The sequence below is a fragment of the Kogia breviceps genome, chromosome 5 (genome assembly GCF_026419965.1).
Source record: "Kogia breviceps isolate mKogBre1 chromosome 5, mKogBre1 haplotype 1, whole genome shotgun sequence".
NCBI classification, from domain to species: Eukaryota; Metazoa; Chordata; class Mammalia; order Artiodactyla; family Physeteridae; genus Kogia; species Kogia breviceps.
In genome coordinates, this window is record NC_081314.1 from 56,294,183 (window position 1) to 56,318,842 (window position 24,660).

A 24,660-nucleotide genomic window follows, 5' to 3' on the forward strand; every position below is an offset into this window, starting at 1 on the left:
ATATTGAAGTGAACTAAGTATAATGAACTCAAGCATGAAATTATTAGCTTTGCTTGTAATGACAATGTGAAAACTTGCCTTCAGTGGTATCAATACTTCTTTGCCTGAACTAGTTCAAATCCAAATTCATTTGCACTATGATCAACCCTTCCTAATATGTGTATGGAAAGTCCCCAAATTGTCTCATGGCCTGCCCAGCTTTTATGAATATTCTAGCCAGTCCAAGGCATGTTTCCAGTACAAGCAGCACATACTGTATCCAGACATGAAATGGATGTCATCAGAGAGGTCACTGAGTCACCTCTCAGTAATTGAAAGGCAGCTGGAGTACTCCAGGGGGCAGAAGATTTGGGCTGAACTGTGGCTAGGGATCTAGGATACCAAGAGAAACAGAGGTGGGAACCAGAAGATGAGATGAGGGGAAGTGAAAGAGGCACATTTCCAGATGGAGACATTTTATTTACAAACATGAATCAAAACAGATTTATACTTTCCTACCTCCACAGTGGATTTTCATCTTACAAAATAGACTTGCTACCAAAATCCTTCATAAAATCTGCCTTCCGCTTTGCAGTGAGAAATAAGCAAAAAGTCAAAGGTTAAAAGGTCATGCATAAAATATTATATCCACCAAGATATACAACAGTCTTAACTTCTTTCACAAATCAATGATAAAACAGTAACTAATTTACACTTCACTATATTTTGTAGCACTTCAAGATTTTTTCATCATATATTTATGGTCACATTTCACAAACAACAACAATATTATAAAAAGACTATCCATTTTTTCTTGAAATAGGAAAACAAAACAGAGCCATAACACTTAAAAAAATCAATCTGCAGAGCATAAACATTTTTTATAAGAACAAAAATTAAAAGAAACTGATTCCACGTCAAAATATCTTCAATATAAACTCTGTATGCTTCCTCCCAAAGGAATTCTTAGCACTCAGATTTTTGGTTGGTTTAGCCTCTCTTGTATCTAGTGGGTTTTGTGTATCATGATTCCCAATTATTATACCAAGGAAAATTTCAAGGAAGACCTTCAAGAAAGGTCTGAGGTGGGATATAGTGCAAGTCACTTTCACATATATAAAAGATTTATTTATTTATTTATTTATTTATTTTTGGCCATGCTGCGTGGCATGTGGGATCTTAGTTCCCCGACCAGGGATAGAACCCAGGCCACAGCAGTGAAAAGGCTGGGTTCTAAACACTGGGCTACCAGGGAATTCCCAATAAAAGCTTTAATGAAACTTAGATGCTTCATCAGAAACAGTGCTTGACCCCTTTTTTCTTTTACTCCCTCTTTTCATCTGAGAGAGCCCTTTGAAGACCTAGAATCATTCATTGTCTGTAGTTAGTACAAGATTTGGTTCACAATTCTGGGGGTGGGGGGATGCCATTTTAAGGAATTCTGTGCCTGTATTATATTTTCTTTGCTTTCCTAGAGGTGGGTAACCTCAAAATAAGGTCAAAACATTGGTTCCTTCAAATGGCATCAAAAAGAATAGTATTAAATGAGGAGGATAGCTGTCATAGAGTAAGAACTAAAATCCCATGTTTTTAGGGGAAAAAATTGATCATGTACCTGTCTGTGTATATGGACTAATGACCTACAAAAACAAACACACATACACAAAAAACACTGTTGAAGAAGAGGCCAATACAATTTTCCAGTCTGACAAAATGGTTGGAATTTATAGTTGGAAGACACCTCATAGATTAAGTAATTCAATTCTCCGATTTTAGAGGAGACGCAAAACAGGCCCGGAGATGGTAAGTGACTTGCCTGAGTCCATTAGCATGTTAATTTGTATGATTATTTTTATATATACACAGGCACACAGACAGATACTCACTGTTGCATTTACTTCTGTCTTGTACATAAAATGCTCCTGACTTAAATAATAAATGAAAAATAAACATGCAGATTTTCATTTGTTATTTCATCCTCATAAGTAGGAAATACCCATCTTTCAAATGCATGAAAAGGTTCTACTTTCTTTCCACCGATAAATTTATTGTATCATGACTTGGCTATGTAGCTGCTCTCTGCAGTCCCTGAAAGTAGCACAGATTGCAGCAGTAGGAAGAGTGGCAGGAGGGAGGGCGAAGGTACACAAGTCAAATCAGAATTGGAGTTTCTTTCTATGTCAAAGATGTCCCACAGGCAGTGAAGGCTTCACATGGAATTAAGCCTGGTCTATTGTAACTTTAGACCTACCTGGAAGGCGATAATGAAGGCTGTCACCCAGAAGAGTATGAAGTAGTTCCTCTGACCACAGAGAGCAGAAATGACCAATGTGTGTCTTGTCTAAGCTATTGAACTATAAACATAGATGACTTTACTAGGTGTAGTCATAGATTCTAATTATTGTGATTTGTATATGCATATAAACATCAAAATATTTAGGCCTTATATATAGTAATATTAATAGGTATTTTACCTCTTTCCATAAAATTACATGTGGATATAATTCTAAAGTTGTTTTTTTAAACCCTAAGGTAGTTTTTTAAAAAATCATTATTTTTAATATTCATTACTGACTTTATTCTGAAAAATCTTGTCTAGCTATATATATTAACATTAAATAACTTAAAAAAATAAACAATACAGTACATTATATATACCAAAATAGCCCCATTTTATTTTCTTTCTTTCTTTTTTTTTTTTTTTTGCGGTACGCGGGCCTCTCACTGTTGCGGCCTCCCTCGTTGTGGGGCACAGGCTCCGGACGCGCAGGCTCAGCGGCCATGGCTCACGGGCCTAGCCGCTCCGCGGCACGTGGGATCTTCCCGGACCGGGGCATGAACCCGTGTCCCCTGCATCGGCAGGCGGACTCTCAACCACTGTGCCACCAGGGAAGCCCAGCCCCATTTTAAAGCCATGTAAGTGAAAAAGTTGAGTTTTCAAGAATAAACTAGACCCTCTAAAGGTATTTTTCATAATTTTAATATTAAATGTATCTTCTTTTCTGACTATGTCAAATATATACACACCACTCTTGGTAATTTATGTGAGAAGTATTCATTATGAAAACAATAGGTTGGTTCATTTGTCTGTTTTTACTTGTTCTGTAAAGGAAAATTTATTCTAAATCTAAATTAATTTGCTCCCAAAAGATCTCCCCCAGGGAGATGGCATAATCAAAAAACTTAACGATGTACAGATATCCAGTGCATGCAACCTCATATTTTCTAATAATAGTGGTAGAAAGTAACTTTCAAGTATTATCATAATCCAACTGGACTTAAAGATAGCTATCACATAAAATTAACACTCTAAAGGAGGAAAGTCATTTGAGAAACTTGTCCTTTCTAGAACAGCTCTGCCAAAATTCCCACAGGAAACAAAGCCATCCATCCATAAAGAACAGAGGGCACTTGGTAGCCAGCACTGACCTTTAAGTGAACACATTTAACACTGCTCTTAACTTAAAGTAAACTCTAGCAAGTTGAAGAGCCCACATTTTCTTTTTACTCATTAAAGGTCATCCGCAGCTGGTAGAATTTCTTCTAAAAAGAACTTCTTGATGGAGGCAAGACCCAAAGCTATTTCTAGCTCCTAGCCCTGCTTTCTACTAACACCCAGCTGTGGGTGTTAGTAGTAATTTGGATAAAACAAGAACAGAGAGACTGGCTCGCTTAGAGAACCAGATTCAGATGTTTTTGCACTTATGTTACTCAAAAGCATTTTTTAAAATTAAATTAACACAAAGTCTGCAGGGAATAGAAATTCCATAACTCAAGTAATGAGGGAAAATTAGTCAACTAAAGAGTGAACGTCTTTCCAGGACAGGTGCAGGAGATCAAGAGGGGCTCAAGCCTTTTAGAAATTTCACTCCTTTACAGGTTTTGATCCAGCCACTTGATGTAACTATTCCTAGTCCGAATTCCCACTGAGAAGTTGGTAGGCCAGCTGGTGAAAATCATGCATCCGTGGAAGCCATCCTCAAAGTGATCAAGGGTCACCTCCACACCTGCACTCTCCAAACGCTTTGCATACATGATTCCATCGTCTCTTAGGACATCGTGCTCACAGGTTAGAATATAGGTCTTTGGGAGGTGCTGCAGGACTTCCTGGTCTGCGATGAGTGGGGCTGAGCGGGCATCCAGCAGCTGAGGGATCTCCTGGACGATCCTGGTGTTGCCGGTGGTCTGCATGACAGGCTTGTAGTTCTTTGTGATGGATGCGGGCAAGAGGGATGTCCAGTTTAGATGGGCCCTGAGGGCAGCAGCCTCTTCCACATCAAGTGAAGTGTGATTGTTAACTATCATTGCCTGGACAAAGTCATAGTTGCCGTTGAAGTAGTCCACCCAGTACTTCACCATGACATAACGGGGCAGGATGGGGGTGTTCACATTTTGCTGATAAGAGGGTGTGTTAAAATCTAAAGCCTGAAGAACTGGATAAATTAAAGCTTGCACTTTGAGCTTGTTTTTTAGGTTGGCATCTTGATTAAACTGGAGAAGAAAAAGCGAACACATTATTTCATTTTGAATGGCTTCTTTTACAGAAACCATACCTTTTAAAGTAGCCCAGTGCTTTACCTTGACTCAATCAAAGGGGTCTAAGTGTTACATTTCTACCAGGCAAGGTATTAAGGAATGTAGTTTAAAAAATAAATACTTCTCCATCGCCACCACTACCACCACCCTTCAAGCTGCTGGATATTTACTGAGGAAGGTGTGAAGTTTGCAATTCATAGTTCTGAGTGAACACTTCAAAGGTACATGATCTCTTAGGTCCTTAAACCCCCATCAACACTTTACTTGTATCTATCCTTTGGCATAATACCCACCGGCTGGGTGTTATGGATGGATAATGTGTGAATCTAATTTAGTTTTGTATTCCCTGAAAGACCCCAAAAGGCAATGGCTTACTAGGGAGAAAAAACTAGTCTGACTCTTCCAGAGTAGATGGGTAGGAAAAGCTAAATGAACAGGTGATGGGACTCCAAAGTGTTTTAATAGGACCTCAGGGTATCTCCTCTCATGAGCCATTAGTCCCCATGGCTGGTGAGAGGGTGAGAATTTAAATCCTGCTGGCAGTGCACCCTCCATACTACTTAATGTGCATGCGCCTGAGAGTGCAGTTGAGATGGAATGTGAATGAATCACCCCACCCCTCAGACCTCCATTCCCCCTGGCCTCCCCAAAAGGCAAAATTTATTGCCTCATTGTGTAATTCTAGTGACTAAAATGATATATTTTTTATATAACATCTAAAAGGCAGCTAACTAGGTCACTGTGTTTCACAGCAGCTAAACAATCTTCAAGGTAACGTTAGCCATACAATTTTGTTTCACACCGCACTTTAGAACCCATCCTGAGGGAAGATGTAACTGCTCTGTAAAAGCAGGAGGAAATGATCAGTTAATAGTATTATTAATGTGTGCCAAGAACTGTATATACCTCATATCACTAAATCCTGGCAACAGCCCTGCAATCAGATGGCATGAGCCTCATTTTCCTGAGGCTCAGAGAGGTAAGTGGACTTGCCAAAGCCCCACAGCTCTCACAGGGAGGCCTGGATCCCATCCTGGTTGTGTCCAGTTTTAAAGCCCATGATGCTCTCCCCACTGTACCAGGACTTTCTTCTTACCGCTTTGGACGTGTGGATAGCAAACCCACCAATGCCAAGCGGAGAACAAAGTTCTTTATTTATAGCAAAAGAGAAGAAATCAGGACATGCCACAAATGAAAAGGCAGATGCTATTTGAGAATGCCAAAAGAAATTTGGAGGTAAGAAGACAGAGATGCTATTCTTAAATTATTTAACCCAGAAAAGGAAGAAAATGTACTTATCTTTGAGTCTACACAGCTGCCCAAAATTGGGGATGCTACTAGAGCTAGACAGTTTTCAAAGAATTTAACCAGCTAAAGCTCAGACTAACTTGTATTGTAACATTTAAAGCGGATGAACCATTTAACTCTTTCTTCTATATTAAAAAAAAAAAAAAAAAAAAAAAACCTTTGGGAAACACTTTTAAATTTTTTAATTTGGCTCAAAGTTTAAGGAAACAATCTTAGCAATTGGAATTTAAGCAAAATTATCTTGTTTTGTAAGTCCAACATGGAAAAGGAGCAGAAGATACTTAATCTCCATGCATATCCCTGAGGAGTAAGGGAGCCCTCTAAAATGTTAGCCCTCCTCTCACATTACTCACCTTAATTGTAATCAGGGCCCTTCCAAGGACTCAGAGATTACAGTTCTTTCAATGACCCCTCCTCCAACTTCAAAAGATCTCTGAGAGTTTACCAAGTGCAATCATCTGAATTACTTGGCCCCCAAGTGACCAGCCCACCCAGCTAGGCCTTTGCCATGCCTAGTGGACGATCTGTTGGTCTGTTGAACGTTATCACATGCTCTCCTTCCACCAGCACCTCAGGGCTCTCTGTTACCTGTTGGCCCAGGGCAGCCGCCAAATTCCCACCAGCACTGTCACCAGAAACGCCGATTCTGCCTGGGTCAACGGAATACTTGTGTAAGACTTCTGGCTGCAGGAAGTACTTTGTGGCACGTATAACATCATGAATTTGCTCAGGAAAATAAACCTTTGGAACTAGCCTGTATCTGTGAAGACAAAAGTTGTATTCATTTAAGGACTTCACCAAGTCTTTAGAGGCCATTTAAAGTTTAAGGGGAAACTGGTTCTTTTGAAGCCAGAAACAAACAGGTAATGAATTATAATAAATATAAAAATAAACCATTTTCTTGCAATTCAAATACTTACTTTTTTTTTTTTTGTGGTACGCGGGCCTCTCACTGTTGTGGCCTCTCCCATTGCGGAGCACAGGCTCCGGACGTGCAGGCTCAGTGGCCATGGCTCACGGGCCCAGCCACTCTGCGGCATGTGGGATCTTCCCGGACCGGGGCACGAACCTGTGTCCCCTGCATCGGCAGGCGGACTCTCAACCACTGTGCCACCAGGGAAGCCCCAAATACTTACTTTTTTAAAGCCATAGTAATTTTTACTGTGGGCCACCAAACCAAACAAAACAAACAAAAACAAAAACCTACAACCACCACCAAGGCAAAAACAAAACTTTGAAGTAAAAGGCAGATGTTGATTATTAAAATATAGATAGAGCCACAAAAGATTCTGGAATTTTATTTCTGGAAGTCAGTGTTCCGTTCACAACACCTCTGGGTTAGAAGGTGACTCGGCAGCACTAACCACTTCATTGGTCTCAAGTTTAATGAGTCCATACGGTATTCTTCATGATTTACTTGATAAATATAGTAAAACTGTACTCCATTGAAGAGGTCATGCCAGCCCGACATTAAACCCAAGCAATGTATTTGCTCCCTGGAAGTCTGGAACTAAAACGTCAGCTGTCAACCAGCAAAAGGGAAACCAAGTTTCCAGATGGCCCATGGCAGGCCTGCTGGGACACTTCTGGGGCTTCTCCTACCACCCCACTTTTCAAGATTAGAGTCCCTCTGGGATCCTGCTCTGTACACTTAGTAGGATTCAGATTCCCTTAAGAGCCCCAAGAGCCCTGGTTTTGTCAAATGTCCCACCTATATATAATATCACCTTACAAGTCCATTGGTAGTCTCGGCTTGAGATGCCCTCTCAGCCTCCACGTTCCTTATTTCTCACTCATCCTTTAAGCTTTACTTGAGGGTTTGCCTTCTCCAGGAAGCTCTCCTTGACTACAACTCCACTTGCTTCTGGGGCTCAGCTGGCTACCATTCCTTGATACTTCTATGTGCTGGGGTATATTGTTCATATTGCCTCATAGTAACATGATTTCTTTCTGTATTTCTTCTTAAGAGTGTGTTCTCTGATATCAGGGACTATGAGTTTCCAGTGTATATCTATCAATGTGCTGAGCACAAAATCATGCATCTAGTAAAACTTTTCTGAGTATTAACATACCTTCATTTTTCAAGTGAAGAAACTGAGGCATAGAAAAACTACTTGATTTGTAAAATAAACCAAACACAAATCAAAACAAGGTAGGATAGGAACTAATTAATTAAAACCTAATAACAGTCAGCTAATACTCAAGTCTTTTGATTTCCAATTTGTAATGAGCATATTTGTTCTCAGAAACTAGTTTTTTCTATACTACTCTATATAAGGTCATTCATTTCCCCCATCTAAATTCCAAATAGTTCATTAAATATCTTCACATTCTGGGAATTCCCTGGCGGTCCGGTGGTTAGGACGCCATGCTTCCACTGCAGGGGGCACGGGTTCAATCCCTGGTTGGGGAACTAAGATCCCAAAAGCTGCACAGCGCAGCCAAAAAAAAAAAAAATCTTGACATTCTGTGCAGACACAATCAAATCGACAAATATTTGTGAAATACTTTGATAAGTAGTGAATGTAGATCTGCCCTTTCAGGAATTACTACATTTTTAAAACACAAAATGCAATAAGAAATTCCCTTAGTGGTTGCCCTATAACAGATAAAATAAGTTTTCTAATTTCTTTTTTTTTTCCATCTGTGATGATCAAGTAATCATCTGAAATATTTTTTCTCCAGCTGACTTTCACAATGTCTTAGTGAAGCTGCTGCTACTTTATTTCATTCATTAATAATGGGTAAAAGGAGTAGGAGTACACCACTTTGTCCAATAGGTGGAATCATCTCATATGATTCTATTTACCCTCAGTTCTTAGATCAGGTCTCAATTTGTTACTTTCAATATTACCAAGCTGAATTCTTAATTCTTTCAATGAAATAAGAACAAATGCACTTCATGACTCAAGGTGTGACAATAAAGGCTATTTTGTCTCAGGAAGATTCCAGATAGCATGATAGACTATCTTCCTAGTGGCCCAAGAGGTCAGAACATATTTTGCTGGAACACATACGTGAATCAAATTTTCAGATGTTGTTTCACAAAAGGTCTTAATGACTTTGAATCAAGAGGAACTGGTAATCTAAAAAATATGCTACTGCCTCAAATCTTATGAGTAGATTAATAACTGGCTCAGATAACACAGTAAACATTCTAGTCCTCCTGGTGCCCTTGAAGATTTATCTCCTAAGCCCTCCTCCCCTTATCTTTGTTCATTCTGGAAACATTCTCTAGTTTTATACATTAAGAAAGGATACTATTTTCATGGACTGAAGGATGTAGTGAAACTAGATATTAAGATGAGCCTTCACAGTAGCTTGAAATTGACCTGAGAAGTATCACGAAAGTTCTGTAATATCATTATAGACACAGAAAACAAGAGTCAGGAGGAGATTTATGAGTGGTGTAGTCAAAGAAAGCATGCATAAATACATTTATCTGCTGCTTTTGTTCAAGGCTGTGTCCCTGCAAAGTACTGATAGAGGATTCCACCTTTTTTTCTTTTCAATTGTAGGTCTTGAGTGAAAGCACCTGATGAATTTGTGGCACATACAGTCTCAATTTGCCCAACTCAGTGCAGGATACATGACTCTGCAGTGTCAGCTTCTACCTACCTATTACTGCACGTGCCTCCCAGTAGAAGAACAAAATTTGGTGTAAATTCAGGAATGAGGTTTACTCAATTTAATAAATATGTACACTCTATAAAAATTATCTTTTTCCTGCTAGGTGAGGTACCTCACCAGGTACTCTACAGATGTTTCACTCAAATCTCAGAGCAAACCTGTGGGTTTAAGGATGAGAACATGAGGCTCAAGGGGGATGCATAACGAGTCTACAACAGCTAGTAAGTGGTAAAGCTGTGATCTGAATTTACAACTGACTTCAAAATCCACATGCCTCCCCCTTTTAAAATATTCTCATTCTTCCACACTCACAGCCTTTAAATGTATGTGTGTGTTCTCATTACCGCACCAAAGCAGTAAGTTCTCAAAACTATAGATTTCTGACATCCCAGAAATTCTCTCATGATTTCACTGTTTTTGCAATATTCTCAAAACAAACCACATGGCAGAGTACCTGGTACATGGTACATCTTTAGTAAGATATTTTTATTCGTTCCAAACAAAATTTTAGGGATTTATTTTATACTTTTTACATATAAGATATGTCATATTTTATTACGTACTATATGGTGGGAAAAGTAATAAGCTATATGCCTTTAAAACACATTAAAAAAAAGAAATTGTTCCTAACCCACCTACTCTTCGGGCACATCTCCAAGGACTGCCTGTATGCTCTGCATAGCTCAGAGTTTCTCAACTCAATATGCACCTTAGGATAATCTTGGGAACTTTTAAAAAAAACACTGAGGTTTGAGCTTCTCTACAAAACATTCCAATTTATTTGATCTAAGGTGGGGCCCAGCATATCTATATTTGAAGAAAAATTCCCCCAAGTAATTCTAATGTGCAGCCAGGGTTTAGAAATATTACTGAATATTACTGTCCCTCTCCTCTGAACACAACTCCCTGTTCCTGTTCCCAGTGCATTGGTCCTTCTCTCCATCCCCTATGCCCTTCCCCCAGCAATTCCTCATCAAATATTGCCATTCTAAGTCTCATCTCAAATGCCACTTCCTCCATGAAATCTTCTAAGAGCCCAGCCAAAAGTAACTCTCCTTTCTTGAAGCCCTCAAAGTCTCTCTTACAATAGGTCATAACAGACATGTCAACTTCCTCTAGGAGTAGACAGAAAGTCACAGCTACGTACTAGAGTTCGATGTATACCCACCTGAAATAAGCAGCACCATTTCTACAATCTATTACTTTATTACCTACTTTGTTAGTGACCAGGGAGATGGAGCAATGCTCAGAAAGACTGACAAATTCTTCCTTAAGTCAAAGGCAGATACATAAGCCCAGAGTTGAAGGGAAATGTGAGTTGCTTCCAAGACTATGGATGTGGAAGCCCTGAATAATACTAGTGTTCTAAGAGCGCTGTAAAGTGCATTCTCCCTCAAAATAACCTAGCCTGGAAACACTGAGACAGTCTTCTGCAGTGGGCAAGGACACTGAGTTCTCTTCACGTAGTGCCAGTTAGGTGAAAGGTACATGTGATATTCCAGAATGAAATTATACTCCTATTTGATTCAGGAGTGAGATTAAATCACATTCCATTTTGGCCTTTTTTTTTTTTCTTTTCCTTTTTCACTGTCTCCCAAGAAGAGCTTAGTAGATTCATCTTGAGAACATAAAAAAGCTAACATTCGGGCTTCCCTGGTGGCGCAGTGGTTGAGAATCCGCCTGCCAATGCAGGGGACGTGGGTTCGTGCGCCGGTCTGGGAAGATCCCACATGTCACGGAGCGGCTGGGCCTGTGAGCCATGGCCGCTGAGCCTGCGCGTCTGGAGCCTGTGCTCCACAAAGGGAGAGGGCACAACAGTGAGAGGCCCACGTACCACAAAAAAAAAAAAAAAGGTTAACATTCTCAGTGTTAAAGAACCCATATCAGTAGGGGTTATCTGAAACAAATCAACAATTACAGTCATATTGTGTTATTTGAGGGGGACAACTCCAGGGGAAGAATCTATTTATTCCTCTAATAGGTAGAAGCTTCCTTTCCATTAAGAGAATATATAATAAAATTACATAAACGTGGAAAGATTGTGAATGGATAATTGTTTCTCTTTTCATTTGTGCAATGAAGTTTGTGCATAAAGATTGAGGAAGGGTCTTCCTTTCTGTTTCTACTCTCAAAATTGGCTCTCGAGATAGCTTTGACTACCAGGTATTCAGCAAGGCAGAGCCGAGCTTAACAAAGGCTTGGCTGATTGGATAATAAGTACATTCAAAAGAACTGACAGATGTCAGGATGTGTCACCAAAATCCTAGGAGTGATTGAACCTAGAATTGTGATCCGTTTAAATGATGTGATGCTCTGATGCTGTTTACAAGTTAAGACTTCCTGAGACGTCTCTATGGACACGGCAGGGAGCTCCCCAGGCCTCCCCTCCTCAATTCAGATATAAACCTAGCCTTTAACCTCAGCCAAACATTCCCTCAGGTGGCTACAGAAGCCCAAGCAGGCTTGGTGCCAAGTCCCTCGGACCTCCTTTCTCTGTGTGATTTCAGAAGCTAAACAGAGCTCTGGGTTCAGGTGTGGGTTGAACTAGGCTTCCCGACCTTGCTGCAGTGTGCAGCCCAGGCTTTCTGTACAGCTCCAAGCCCCCCTCCCCCCAAATTCTAAAAGACCTAAACCACAAGAGAGAAACCAGTGGATTTTTTTTAATGTTAGTAGAAAACAGAGCCAAGAAGACATTAGCTTAATATGTCTAAAAAGGAGATTCATTAGTTAATGATAGTGAAGGAACTAAAACAACCTACTTCTTAAAAGAAGCCTCAATATTATCTTTCTGTAGCATTAATAAATTATTTGTAACACTGGCCTTTGGGTTTGCTAATAAGGTAGCCTGGACTGAGTAAAAGGAAAGTTTTGGACAAATCTTCCCTTTCTTGGAGGGGAACCCTGAGGAATTCAGTCTGCCCATCTCCCAGGGCTGCCCAGGTGGGAGTGAGGCATGAGGATTTCTGCGTGCAGGTCTGGGAAGAAGAGCAGGAAAAGGAGCAGAGAGGGAGAGTCACAGCTAGGTCACCGTGGCTCGTGTCTTTCAGAGTATCTTGTTTGAACAACTATTTATCGAGATGTGTGTTGTATTGTGTCTCTAGAAGCTCTCTGATTTTGTCAGCTTGTACGCATAGAATTTTATGGATGAACAGAACAGAGTCATAAAAGTCCCATTGCTTATAACTCTGTTAGCAGCAGACTAAGATACATGGTCCAGCTTCTATTCTGTCTACGTGAGCAACGTTCTTCTTTACAGCTCTGTCAAGTTTTAAGTTCTCTGTGCATAGTGCCATCTGATATTTGGTGGATGGGAATAGGTCTCCATTGACACAAAATAGAATTTTAGTGTCGTACAGACTTAGTTAAAAGCAAAACACAACTTGAAACCGTTTCTGACAACCAAAAAAAGCAATGTAAATGCTTTGTAGAATTTAATAATATCTGTCATGCCTACTTTGTTATTATCTCACATTTTACCTCTTTGTAATTGAAGTATAATTGCCATACAATATTATATTAGTTTCAGGGGCACAACATAGTGCCATGATCTATGGCACTATGTTACATTATGACATGATCGCCACAGTAAGTCGTTACCATTTGTCACCATACATATATATATATATATCACTATATATAGTTAATACAATATTACTGATAATACTCCCCATGCTGTACATTAGCATTTTATCTTTTCAAAAAAGAAATTAGGGGGCTTCTCTGCTGGCGCAGTAGTTAAGAATCCGCCTGCCAATGCAGGGGACATGGGTTCGAGCCCTGCTTCAGGAAGATCCCACATGTCATGGAGCAACTAAGCCCGTGAGCCACAGCTACTGAGCCTGCGCTCTAGAGCCCACGAGCCACAACTACTGAGCCCATGTGACACAACTACTGAAGCCCACACACCTATAGCCCGTGCTCCAAAACAAGAGAAGCCACCGCAATGAGAAGCCCGAGCACTGCAACAAGTAGTCCCCACTTGCCTCAACTAGAGAAAGCCCGCACGCAGCAACGAAGACCCAACACACCCCAAAAAAATTAATTAATTTAAAAAAAAAAAAAAAAGAAATTAGGGACTTCCCTGGTGGTCCAGTGGTAAAGAATCAGCCTTCCAATGCAGGGGACATGGGTTTGATCCCTGGTCGGGGAACTAGGATCCCACAGGCTGCGGGGCAACTAAGCCTGCATGCCACAACTACTGAGCCCACACACCTCAACTAGAGAGGCCATGGGCGGCAAACTACAGAGCCCACACATTCTGGAGCCCACATGCCACAGCTAGAGAAGAGAAAACCTGCGTGCCACAATGAAGAGCCCTCACGCCGCAACAAAAGATCCCTCACGCCTCAACGAAGATCTGGCATGCTGCAACTAAGACCCAACACAGCCAAAAAAATAAAAATTAATTAATTAATTTTTAAAAAAGAAGAAAGAAATTAAATCTTCATTTTTCCTGATGTCTTATGGTTCTAGTATTGTGTTTTATTATATAAACTACAGGTAAAAAGGCACCATATTATAGTTAAACTGCAATGAAGTTTATGAAAAAAAGCTTATGAATATAAACTTCCTTCCCAGATTATGTAAATGAGGATACATCCATGTATCTTGGGCATTATAAGTTGAACTCTTCCATTTATTTCACAAATACTTACTGGGCAATATGTGTAAAAATAGCATAGTGTTATAGAAGCTACTAAATAGAAGTCATGGCCTATTTTTATACCTTGAGATCTTTGTCTACCTGAGTTGTTGGATCTGTTCCCAGAATCTTGAGCCAATAGCAGTGATGTAAACTCAGAAGTTCCAGCTCCTGGTGTTGCTTCATGTGAAGTGATTCCATCACCTGGGCTGCCCCCAACCCTTGCCTACCAGCTATCTCAGATCATATCTAACCTTCCACAAGGCCACTCCCTACATGAAGTAAAGCCATGACACCACTACCCACTCCTGTTGGCCTCAAGGATAAGGAGCAGCTGTCTCCAGACAACCTCCCTGCTAAGAGAAGGAATTCCAAGAGAACCAAGAGTCCACCATCCTTCTGAAGGCTCTCAGGATCATCCACCCTTATTTCTTATTTTCCTTAGTCATTGCCAGAAGCATAAGTCCTCTCATCTGTCTTCTCTCATATTTCATTCCCTTAATGCTCTCTGCCTCCTCCCGTCCTCCCAAGCCCTCTCATTACACCACTTTGGACTTCCATGACCAATTCATTCTGTCTAACTAGGTTCTGCTCATCCCTAGGAGCTCGATTCAAACCCTTCAAACTCGGTAAGATCTTACCTACTCGATGCCTCCATTACTACTTCACATCACTTATCACATTTAATATTACTTGTTAAAGGTTTGATTTCTCATCTAGATTATAAACTCCATGAGGACAGAAATTATGCCTGTCTTACTCACACTGTTATGTCACCAGAACTTAACACAGTAGCTGGCACATAACAGGCATTCAATAGGTGTTTATGGAATAAAAGAAAGAGGTGAGCAGTGAGAAGAAATATGGTCCCACGTTAGACCTCTGAACATATTTTCCAAGAGAAACATCACGATCATATGATGTTGGCTATACCTCAACTAGAGCATAGGTTATGTGGCTCTTTGTGGGTTGGCTCGCCTGGATGGATCCTAATCACCTTAGCTCATTATTTCTGCAAAGAAAAGTGCTGTGAGTTCCAAACATGTTGATAAATAAATTAGTTAAGTTGGACCTTTCTGTCCTATGGGCTACAGCACTAACCCTTCAGACTTGTCTAGTGATTTAGAGTATCAGAAGCCCTTTTATCTCAAATGTCCAAACATTCTTATAACAACTCTCTGAAATCATTAACCCAACTCAAAGTGTATCTACTTATTAGCATACATGTTTAAGCCATGTACTGGGTGTGGTGGGCCCAAAGGAAAGAGGACATGATTCTTGTTCCCAGTAGTTCACGTTCTACATACACAGGAAAGATTCCTAACCTCATTTTGCACGTGAGGTTAAGTGACTTGCCTGAGATTACACAGCCTTGAGTAATGGTACTTGCCCACTGCTGTGATGCTTATCTGCTGATAAACCGGATGCTACATTGAATAGATTTGGCCCAGTGGAAAGTGAAGATGAAAGCAGGGCCCTTCTATATTTTAGTTCTTTTTTTAAAAAAATATCTTCTTAAAAACACCCTATCCAGTGGAGCAGTGGTTAAGAATCCACCTGCCAATGCAGGGGACACATGTTCAAGCCCTGATCCAGGAAGATCCCACAAGCCACAGAGCAACTAAGCCCGTGCGCCACAACTACTGAGCCTACACTCTAGTAGCCCACGAGCCACAACTACTGAAGCCCGTGCACCTAGAGCCCGTGCTCCGCAACAAGAAGCCACCACAACGAAAAGCCTGCGTGCCACAACGAAGACCCAATGCAGCCAAAAATAAATAAAATAAATTTATTAAAAAAGAAAAAACACTCTATCCATCCTTCTTTGTTTTATGATAAGCATAGACTTAAAAGAACACCTGTTTCACTGGAGACAGATGCTAACAGGTGGAGAAGGGCATGTAGGAAGAGCTTAGGCATGTTGCCAGTTGCTTACATTAGCCCTGGAGGATAAGGCTTGTGTGGAGAATCCTTATGGTACCAAGTAAAACAAGTCCACCTTCTCTCCTTTCCTCAGGCCTTTCAGGAGCTGGAGCTACACAGGAAACCACTAAAGAGGCCCTGAGGCCAGCTCACCAGCACCAAGCTGCAGGGCCTTGCTCTGTAACGGGGTTCAGCTGCTTAAACAGCCCTGCCTTCCTCTGGCCAGCTACCCAGGAAAGATGATACAATCATTTACTTGAAGGTTCCTGCTTTATAAAACTGCATCATGGGCCCTTGAGTGACCTGGGAGGCCTAGCTGAGGATCCAGGGAGGCCGGGGAGCTGTCCAGAGTTGTCCAGTGCCACATTTGCAGAGGAGGATGGACTTAGGAATGTGTTCTCAGAACTTGCTCTTTCTGAGACTTACTATAGGGGACTTAACTGTATTTCCACTTAATTTTTTTTTTTTTTTTTTTTTTTTTTTTTTGTGGTATGCGGGCCTCACTGTTGTGGCCTCTCCCGTTGTGGAGCACAGGCTCCAGACGCTCAGGCTCAGCGGCCATGGCTCACGGGCCCAGCCGCTCCGCGGCATGTGGGATCCTCCCAGACCAGGGCACGAACTCGTGTCCCCTGCATCGGCAGGCGGACTCCCAACCACTGCGCCACCAGGGAAGCCCTCCACTTAATTTTAAATGAGTGGATCTGATGGAATAGTAGGAATTATCTGGTATGTCCAAACTTCCTTTGCTTTCTCAGCACTTGTGAAGGTAAAGTGAGAGAATTAACACAGAAAACAGTCACACTATACAGGAATTTTTTTAACTTCAACATTAGTTGAAATTTATAGTGGTAATTTTTAGAATATGCTTTTACTTGTCTGTCTAAGAAAAAATCTGATGGAAAAAATCCCTTCTCTCTTATGCTTTTATCATAGTTTATTTCCACATAACAGCATAACAAAATAATCTTTCCCTTTAGGGTTTTTCTCCTGAAATTCCATAAGCACCGTCTGACCTTGCAGTTCACAAGGTTAATGATTCAACTATAACTTTAATTAAAGTTAGTTAGCTATACTTTAATTCCTCTTGAAAGGCATTGCATGGCTTTCTTACACTTCAATAGTCTAATAATACAGAGCTATACGAAAGTAAAAAAAAGGCAGTAATCAAACTATATACTATAAATAACTGATTATATATTTCTCTCAATTTCAGCTAATTCCATTTCCAGAAGGTTCCAAAACTAAAATAAAAAGATAGTTTGAGGCATTATAAAGCTAGTTCAAGAAATTCTAAGTTACATACATCAGAAATCATTTTCTGTGACTTTGGGAAAATCACTTCACCTCTCTAGACTTTCATTTTACACTCTAGCGCTTGTAAAATAAAATAACTAGATGGTTATCTAGGATTCCTTCTTAAATGTTTTTCTATGACTATTATTAATTACTTACTCAATGGAGACAATGACAGCATTCAATTCCTCAGCCATTGCTTTACACAGTTCATCATAATATCTGATTTCTGAAAGAGACAAAGGAGCAAACACTCACTATAAAGCAGTTTATTTAATACTGTCCATTCTTAAATTCTGCTAACTATGGATTGTTTTTAGACTTGGACTTAAGTTATTAATAATAAAAACAATAAAAAGTAAATATGAACATATACCTCATTAACAGAGCTACATATACAAATGTAAAAAATTAATCTGGTTTCTCATAAAATGAAATTACTATAAAATAACCTTTGATTACCTTTGAATGTGTTTTTAACTAACTAAAAATTTATTTCATAATGGACTATATGAAGTGCATCAGATTCATTCTGATTTTGTAGTTCTTCAAATGTATGCCTTTCCAGAAATCACAGAAAATAAGCAGTTTCCTCCTTAGAACCAAAACATTTTTCTCTTTTAACACCATAATTTGCTGTGATTCAGAAAAGTCACCAATTTGAAGAATATGGTATTCTGTTTAAACCAGCACAGAACAAATAGAATTTTAGGAAGTCTAAGCATTTCTTAGAAAGAGAATCCAAAGGTTTGCAGTGACAGAAGCCTTTTTTTTTTTTTTTTTTTTTTTTTTTTTTTGCGGTACGCAGGCCTCTCACTGCTGTGGCCTCTCGCGTTGCAGAGCACAGGCTCCGGACGCGCAGGCTCAGTGGCCATGGCTCACGGGCCCAGTCGCTCTGCAGCATGTGGGATCCTCCCGGACTGGGGCACGAACCCGCGTCCACTGCATCGGCAGGCTGACTCCCAACCACTGCGCCACCAGGGAAGCCCCAGAAGCCATTTTAATATGTAAAAGTTTAATCCCTTAGGCTGTTCTTTTAATATATTAATGTTTTTATAATATATTAAGAGTTGGATTGTGTCAACAGAAAGCCGAATACTACCTTATTTATAGGTTTTCCAAGGCAGTCTAAGAACCAGAAGTTCAATAACTACATAAACACCTGCATACCTACCTCCAGCTCTTCCTCTGGCAGAAGTGATCAGTCAAAATTATGTGGAAAAAGCCAGGCTGACTCACAATACATACCATTCCTGGCACTTATACTTCCTGGTTCCTGATGTATTGATACTATCTCACCTGGCAAGTGTCCAGTGCTACAGATGCAATCTTTTCTAGGGCAGAGACTCCGTCTTACTCAGTTTTGTATCCCCATCACCAAGCACACATTAGCGTGACCAGAGGTCCAGGTTTGCATACCACTCTTTGAGTTTTTTTACTGAAAGTCCTGCACCCTGGGAAACTACTCAGTCCTGGGCAAACCTACATATTCAGTAATCATCTTATGGAAATGTGAACAAATCAATGAATAAAAGAATAAATGATGAATATGAAGTTAAAGGAAATGAGATTACTAGAAAAAGTTATACTTTTTGGCCTTTGCTGCATTAAAAAAAAAAAAAGACAAACTAGAACAAGTTGCCATCGCCTTTAAACTTAGGGGATGCCAAAAGCTCTGGGCTGAAGATGAGAAAGTAGTGCCATAATAATTACAAGCAGAGATAAGGCCCTTATTTCCTCCTTAGTATGCTTTTCACTAGGCTGCTCTCCTTGGCTGCCTGACATTTTTAAACGTGTGTTCTGCTCATGAAAGTTTTCCAATACTAAAGAGGATGTTCTTGAACTTTGCAAGGTCATTTCCTTTTAACTGTGGCAAGTTTTATATTTTCATCTTTGTTTCCACAAGCAGATGAAATGTTGATGAGTTAACGTGTATTCAGAAATACTTGTTCTATTTCATAGAAAGATGTCTTCAAAACACAAGTTGGCATAGAGCTACAGATAATTGCCTCATATTCTGGCCCAGGGAAACTTTACCTTGTTTTGGTGCAGAGCAACTTCAGTACTTCACAATAAGTTAGTCTAGGATTTAGGTTACAGGAAATATTTTCAAAACAGTCTGCCTGAATTAACAAACAAACAGGCAAAACCCTTGATGTAGGGTAGCTATATAATCAATCATCCAAACCAGGACCCTTTCAAGAATGGAAAGGGGAGGCACTATGAATAATTTTGCTGAGACAACAGGGATAACTGGGACTGCCAGGGGAACCAAGTCCAATGGCCCCCTTCTCCTTACCCAGTAAGAAAGTCAATTCAATCACACATCTCTGTGGGTCAGCTACAACCCCAAACAACCTGAACGTGACCAGGACATACTTGCGCTTGCCAAGGCCCAGCCTCCTCCGTGAATGTAAACAACGCTGCGTTTCAGCGGCACTTCTGGCTTTGCAGAGCCTTCAAACACTCTGACTTCCACACCGTCAAAGTCAGTGTCTGTTACTTTCACCTGAGCAGACGACCATGCGCTTTTCTTGCCAAAAGAAATGATGATGAAGTTCAGCGTGAGCAGATGATGGCTGAGGCCCAAGTAGTGTATCAGGTTACTCTGCAGGATGAGGGGGGGAATGAGGGAGAGTGTGTGTCAGCTGAGTTATCACCTGAGCCACACTCACCAACCCTTTAGTATTCGAATTCTTACAAGCAATTGCCGCTGCCCTTGAGGACTCACTGGCTACCTTTAACACAATAACAAATCATATTTACCTTTCGTTTTCAGAGCTTCGAGAGTATTTTCATCTGAAAATATCAGAGTAAATCTCCTTTGATCTTCAGATAGTCTCTGAGAGGGAAATGTGTCATCGGTCTCATTTTATCAAGAAGGTTTAGAAATTAGCTGAACTTGCCCATTTCGCTGGATAAATGGCAGTTCTGCGACTCAAACCTAGGAACTGTGAATTCCAGGATTCAGTCCCTTCCCCCGATCCCTGCCCACCCTAAATCAGCACATCACAGTTCCAATAACATACTAGGAAAGGAGGAAGAACACTTTATTTGAATACAAATAGAAGAGAGGAGAGTTTTATATTTACTATAAGTATTTTTAAAGTGTTTTTAAGCTTATATATCTAAGTGTGTCTGGTTGTTTTGAGAGTAAGAGAAAGGAATGAGTGTGTGAGAGGGAAGGAGCAGAGAACTGGAGCCCTGGCATTTAGAAGCAAACCAGCTCAGACACAACCAGGAGCTTTGCAGAAATGTACAAAGAACATGCAGCCTGTTGTCTCTTCCCTTTTGAGCCCTGAGGGCATTGAGCTCTGCATTAAGTGTTCACAGGAAGTTATCTGGTTGGAGAGGAGACCCAGGCTATGGGCCCAGCAAAGACACTGTGGAGTGTATTCCCTGTTTCTACTTCTTTTTTTTTTTTTTTTTTTTTTTGCGGTACGCGGGCCTCTCACTATTGTGGCCTCTCCCGTTGCGGAGCACAGGCTCCGGACGCGCAGGCTCAGCGGCCATGGCTCACCGGCCCAGCCGCTCCACGGCACGTGGGATCTTCCCAGACCACGGCACGAACCCGTATCCCCTGCATCGGCAGGCGGACTCTCAACCACTGTGCCTCCAGGGGAGCCCTCTTTCTACTGTTTATACAAGCTCTTCCTATTGAGTACACTTATAAAACTGACCTCCCTGCGAGACTTACTGGCCATATTTCAAAGTCAGAGAATTAGAAGCCATCTGGAAGCCAGTGACTAGTTAGAGAGGCCCAGAAGGGTCACAGAGTGATTAGAAACCTTCCCAGCACAGGTGCATGAACTCAGATACCGTATCGCCTAGTGGCTCTCAAACGTTGAAGGGGAGCAGCTGGAGAGTTACAGTGCCCTTCTGTAGAATATGAAACAGAACACTGATGATTAGTGAAATATTTAATGCCTTCATAAGATCAAGAAAACAATGTTACTAATAGAAATGAGAACTGTATGTAGTCTGCAATACACCATAATACAGCTTCCCAGCATGTACATGGGGCACACTGGGTATGCCTTGAAGATGATACAGACGTGCTGTGACACTGATCCCCTCAGCCCCTGGGCAGCCAAGTTCCTGAGCTGTTTACCCCAGTGTCTCATATAAAATTGTATACATACGCCCTGCTGTGAAAAGAGTTGGAAAGACTGCATTATAAAACCATTAGCAAGTGTTCATGGAAAACAAAAACAAGAGGCAATTTATCTAACCATGAACAGGCTTTCCAGTAATTCTATTAATATTCATTTGCTGGAAATATAAGCAACAGGAAAGCAAATGAATATTAAGAAAATAATTCAATTTCTATACGTAACATTGAGCAATTTATTGAAAAAGTTAAAACAACTGTTAACGTTCTCGATACGAAACAAACAAATGTGAGTGTGTGCGCGCACACACATACAGAGGAATCTAACCACAAGTTTAAGGGTTTAAGGTCTTTGGCAAATTGGGAGAAAGAATTAATCACTTAAGTTTTGTGGTAACACGTCAGTCTAACTTGGGGAATATGGAGATCTGCCAGGGCATGGCTGAGAATGTATTCACTAAGATTTCTAGAGTTCACACAATAAACCCTTGTCAATTAACAGAGAACACGCAAGATCCATTCCATTTTTCACAGGCCAAGTAGCTTGATAGGCATCAAATAATAAACTATGAACAAAGAAATGGCAGGCTTGGCTCTGTTACTTTCTGAACTACATTTTTTGTTTTTAGTTAATGAAGACTTCATTGAATATTTAAGACAAATCATATGAGTTTCTTCAACTAAAGGAAAGCTGTAAAACAAGTGAGTTGTCTTTACAAGGCAGATTAGAGAAGAGTATTCATTTTCGTAGAATCCACCTCTGGTTTCCTTTATGTGTACTGCATGCTCTGAGTGCATGCAGACTTGCCTCAATCTGCGCATACCTTTCCAGAAGCACCTCTGCTGTATTAGCTTATGAGCACTTGCATTAATAGAATTTCTGAACAACTATCTGCATTGTTCACAACATTGACAGGGTGGTGTGGGAGCAGAAGTGCTGATTGGAGAAGGGATAGTTTGTTTATGAAGGAGAAAAAGATAAGCAGATGGGTGTAAGAAAGGCTGGATGGGTGGGAAAAGAAGAATCCAGAAAGGTGTTAAAATAAAATTGTGCTAATGTTTGGAATTGTATTGATAAATCAGAGAACGAAAAATCATTATCCTACAGACAATATTGACTTTGTTTCAAAATTTGAAAATGAAGAGAATCAAGCAGTAATCTGTCATTAACCAATTTATTGTTACTATTATTAATAATAATAGTTATCACTGCCTGAGTGCCTACAGTATGAGGAGAGGTTGTTGAACTGTGGCTACAGTTCTGTTATTTTCCTCCTTGTGAAGAAGAGAGAAGAGAAGCTGGATTCCTGGAACTATGAGAGGGCTGCAGGACATACAGAATTACCCTAGAGATGCTGGTTGAGAACTGTGTGGGCCCAGGAAGCTGCTCTGAGTCCTATCCAGGATAGGATGACATTCATATGTGTATGTGCTGTCATGTGGCATGATAAAACTGTGGATGGTATCTAACTTTTTCCCCTAATATCTGTTTCCCTTAGCTCCTCTCACTACTCCCCTCCCATCCCTACTGTCTAACAAGTAAAATCAGTAGCCAAGCCTTTATGTAGCTGTTACTTCAGGGAAAGGATATGAGAACAAATAGCAAAGAAACAGAAATGTCTTCCTGCTTTTGATTTTCAAAAGCCTATATCCTTTGGAGAATTAAAAAAGACATTGATTTAGGAGATTACATGATGAGTAAGAAGTCTCCTAGAACAGAAAGTGATTCTCCGAGCTAGGTGGTGGAAGAGGGGAGGAGAAATGATTAGAGATGAGATGAGGAATGAATGGATTGATATCTGAGATCCAGTGAAAAAAGAACCTTGGGACACAGCAATCCTCAGATATGTCTATGGAATCTGAGAGCAACAGACATGTGCCCCATGCCCAGACAGAACCGTGGAAAAAGGCAAGACTCTGGGGAAGAGTGACCGCCAGGTATGTTTAGGAAGGTAGTACCTCAAATGGCCTCAGAGAGCCCCTCAGGCTCCAGCTTGTACAGGAGCAGTGCAATGACTCCATGTGTCCAAAAAGGCATAAAAATAGGAAGGCTGCATGAATGTCCTGCAGATGGGTCTGAGACAACTTCTCTGTTATCCGTGGCCCACTACATGTTCTCAAGGGTCTAACCGGAATAGAAGAGAGCACTAATGGACCTGAAGGGTTCTTATAAATAAGAACAAATGATATCCCAGGGCAACTTGTAGGAACCAAACACCATGGACCAGGGGGAACATGAATGTGGGTTAAGGATGAGTACCCAGATGGCTCCCTCCATGCATTACACATCAACATCGCATGAGACACTTCAAAACCTAAAAGAAAACAGTGATGGGGGAATACCTAAATTCATTGGAATTAAGTTCTACCTAAAGAATGAAGGCTCAAAATATAGATCAAGTTATATTTCTTGCATCCTTGAGTTTGTGAAATGAGATTCAGATCCACCCAAGAAACATTCTCTAGTAAACAAAGTTTCCTGAAACTTATTTAGAAGTAGCTGGAAAACTCCAGTAGCACAAAGAAGCAAACTAAGTTTCAAGAATTTCACAGGTTGTGAATTGACCCAGTCTTGGCTAGATGAAGTACTCCAGGGCAGTACTAGAGGTCCTAAAACTTGCCCCATAACCATTTCAGGCTCTAGAAGGGAATTCTGCCTGAGGAGGTGGAAGGGATGAAGGGTCCTCATTACACCTCAGCAGAACTAGATACAGCAAAATAGGTGGCCACTGGCTCCCTACCCAAGTCTGATGACCAAAGGTCAGCAAGGAAAAAATCAAAGGTAGCCAAGCAGAATCTATACTCTGCTTATAAAATATGTTCATTGTTAGTTTATGAATGGGGTTGTTCTCTGCTAATTCATTCACCATACAAACTAGAAAATCTATTCAACAGGCAGGGAAACTTAAGGGGGAGAAAAAGACCAATCTTCTGGAGCTCAGGGAAACAGAGGAGAGCCAAGACTTGTAAATGAATAGCTGATGTTAGTTAAGCAATACAAGCTTAGTAAGAGAAGCCTAGATAAAGGGTTGCACAAGCCCAGAGAAGGAAGGAATTACTTATGTCTGTTCGTTCTGGGATGAAATCCGATAAGGCATCTATTCTGAATTGTGCCTTAACAGAAGACGAAGTGCGAGTAGCAAGGAAAAGGATAGGAATCCAAGATGCCTAAGTGTCCGGCAAGTGTTATAATTCAAATGCCTATGGGAAGAAAAGCTAAGTAAGGCAAGTGTAGGCG

General features: G+C 40.6%; 1 protein-coding gene across 2 annotated transcripts in view; it reads right to left on the reverse strand.

The window, feature by feature from the left end:
- Positions 1-438: 438 nt before the first annotated feature.
- The window catches only part of NCEH1 (neutral cholesterol ester hydrolase 1), a 64,160-nt gene continuing 39,938 nt past the window's right edge, over positions 439-24,660 (reverse strand). The window contains exons 2-5 of one of the 2 annotated variants that reach the window (XM_059065461.2): positions 19,691-19,919; positions 17,471-17,540; positions 6,412-6,583; positions 439-4,470 (exon numbers count right to left, since the gene is read on the reverse strand). In XM_059065461.2, the coding sequence (XP_058921444.1) occupies positions 3,853-4,470; positions 6,412-6,583; positions 17,471-17,540; positions 19,691-19,919 (1,089 nt within the window). In that variant the 3' untranslated portion in view covers positions 439-3,852. The remainder of the gene's footprint in view (positions 4,471-6,411; positions 6,584-17,470; positions 17,541-19,690; positions 19,920-24,660) is intronic. The other variant, XM_067034021.1, reaches the window with a different exon arrangement.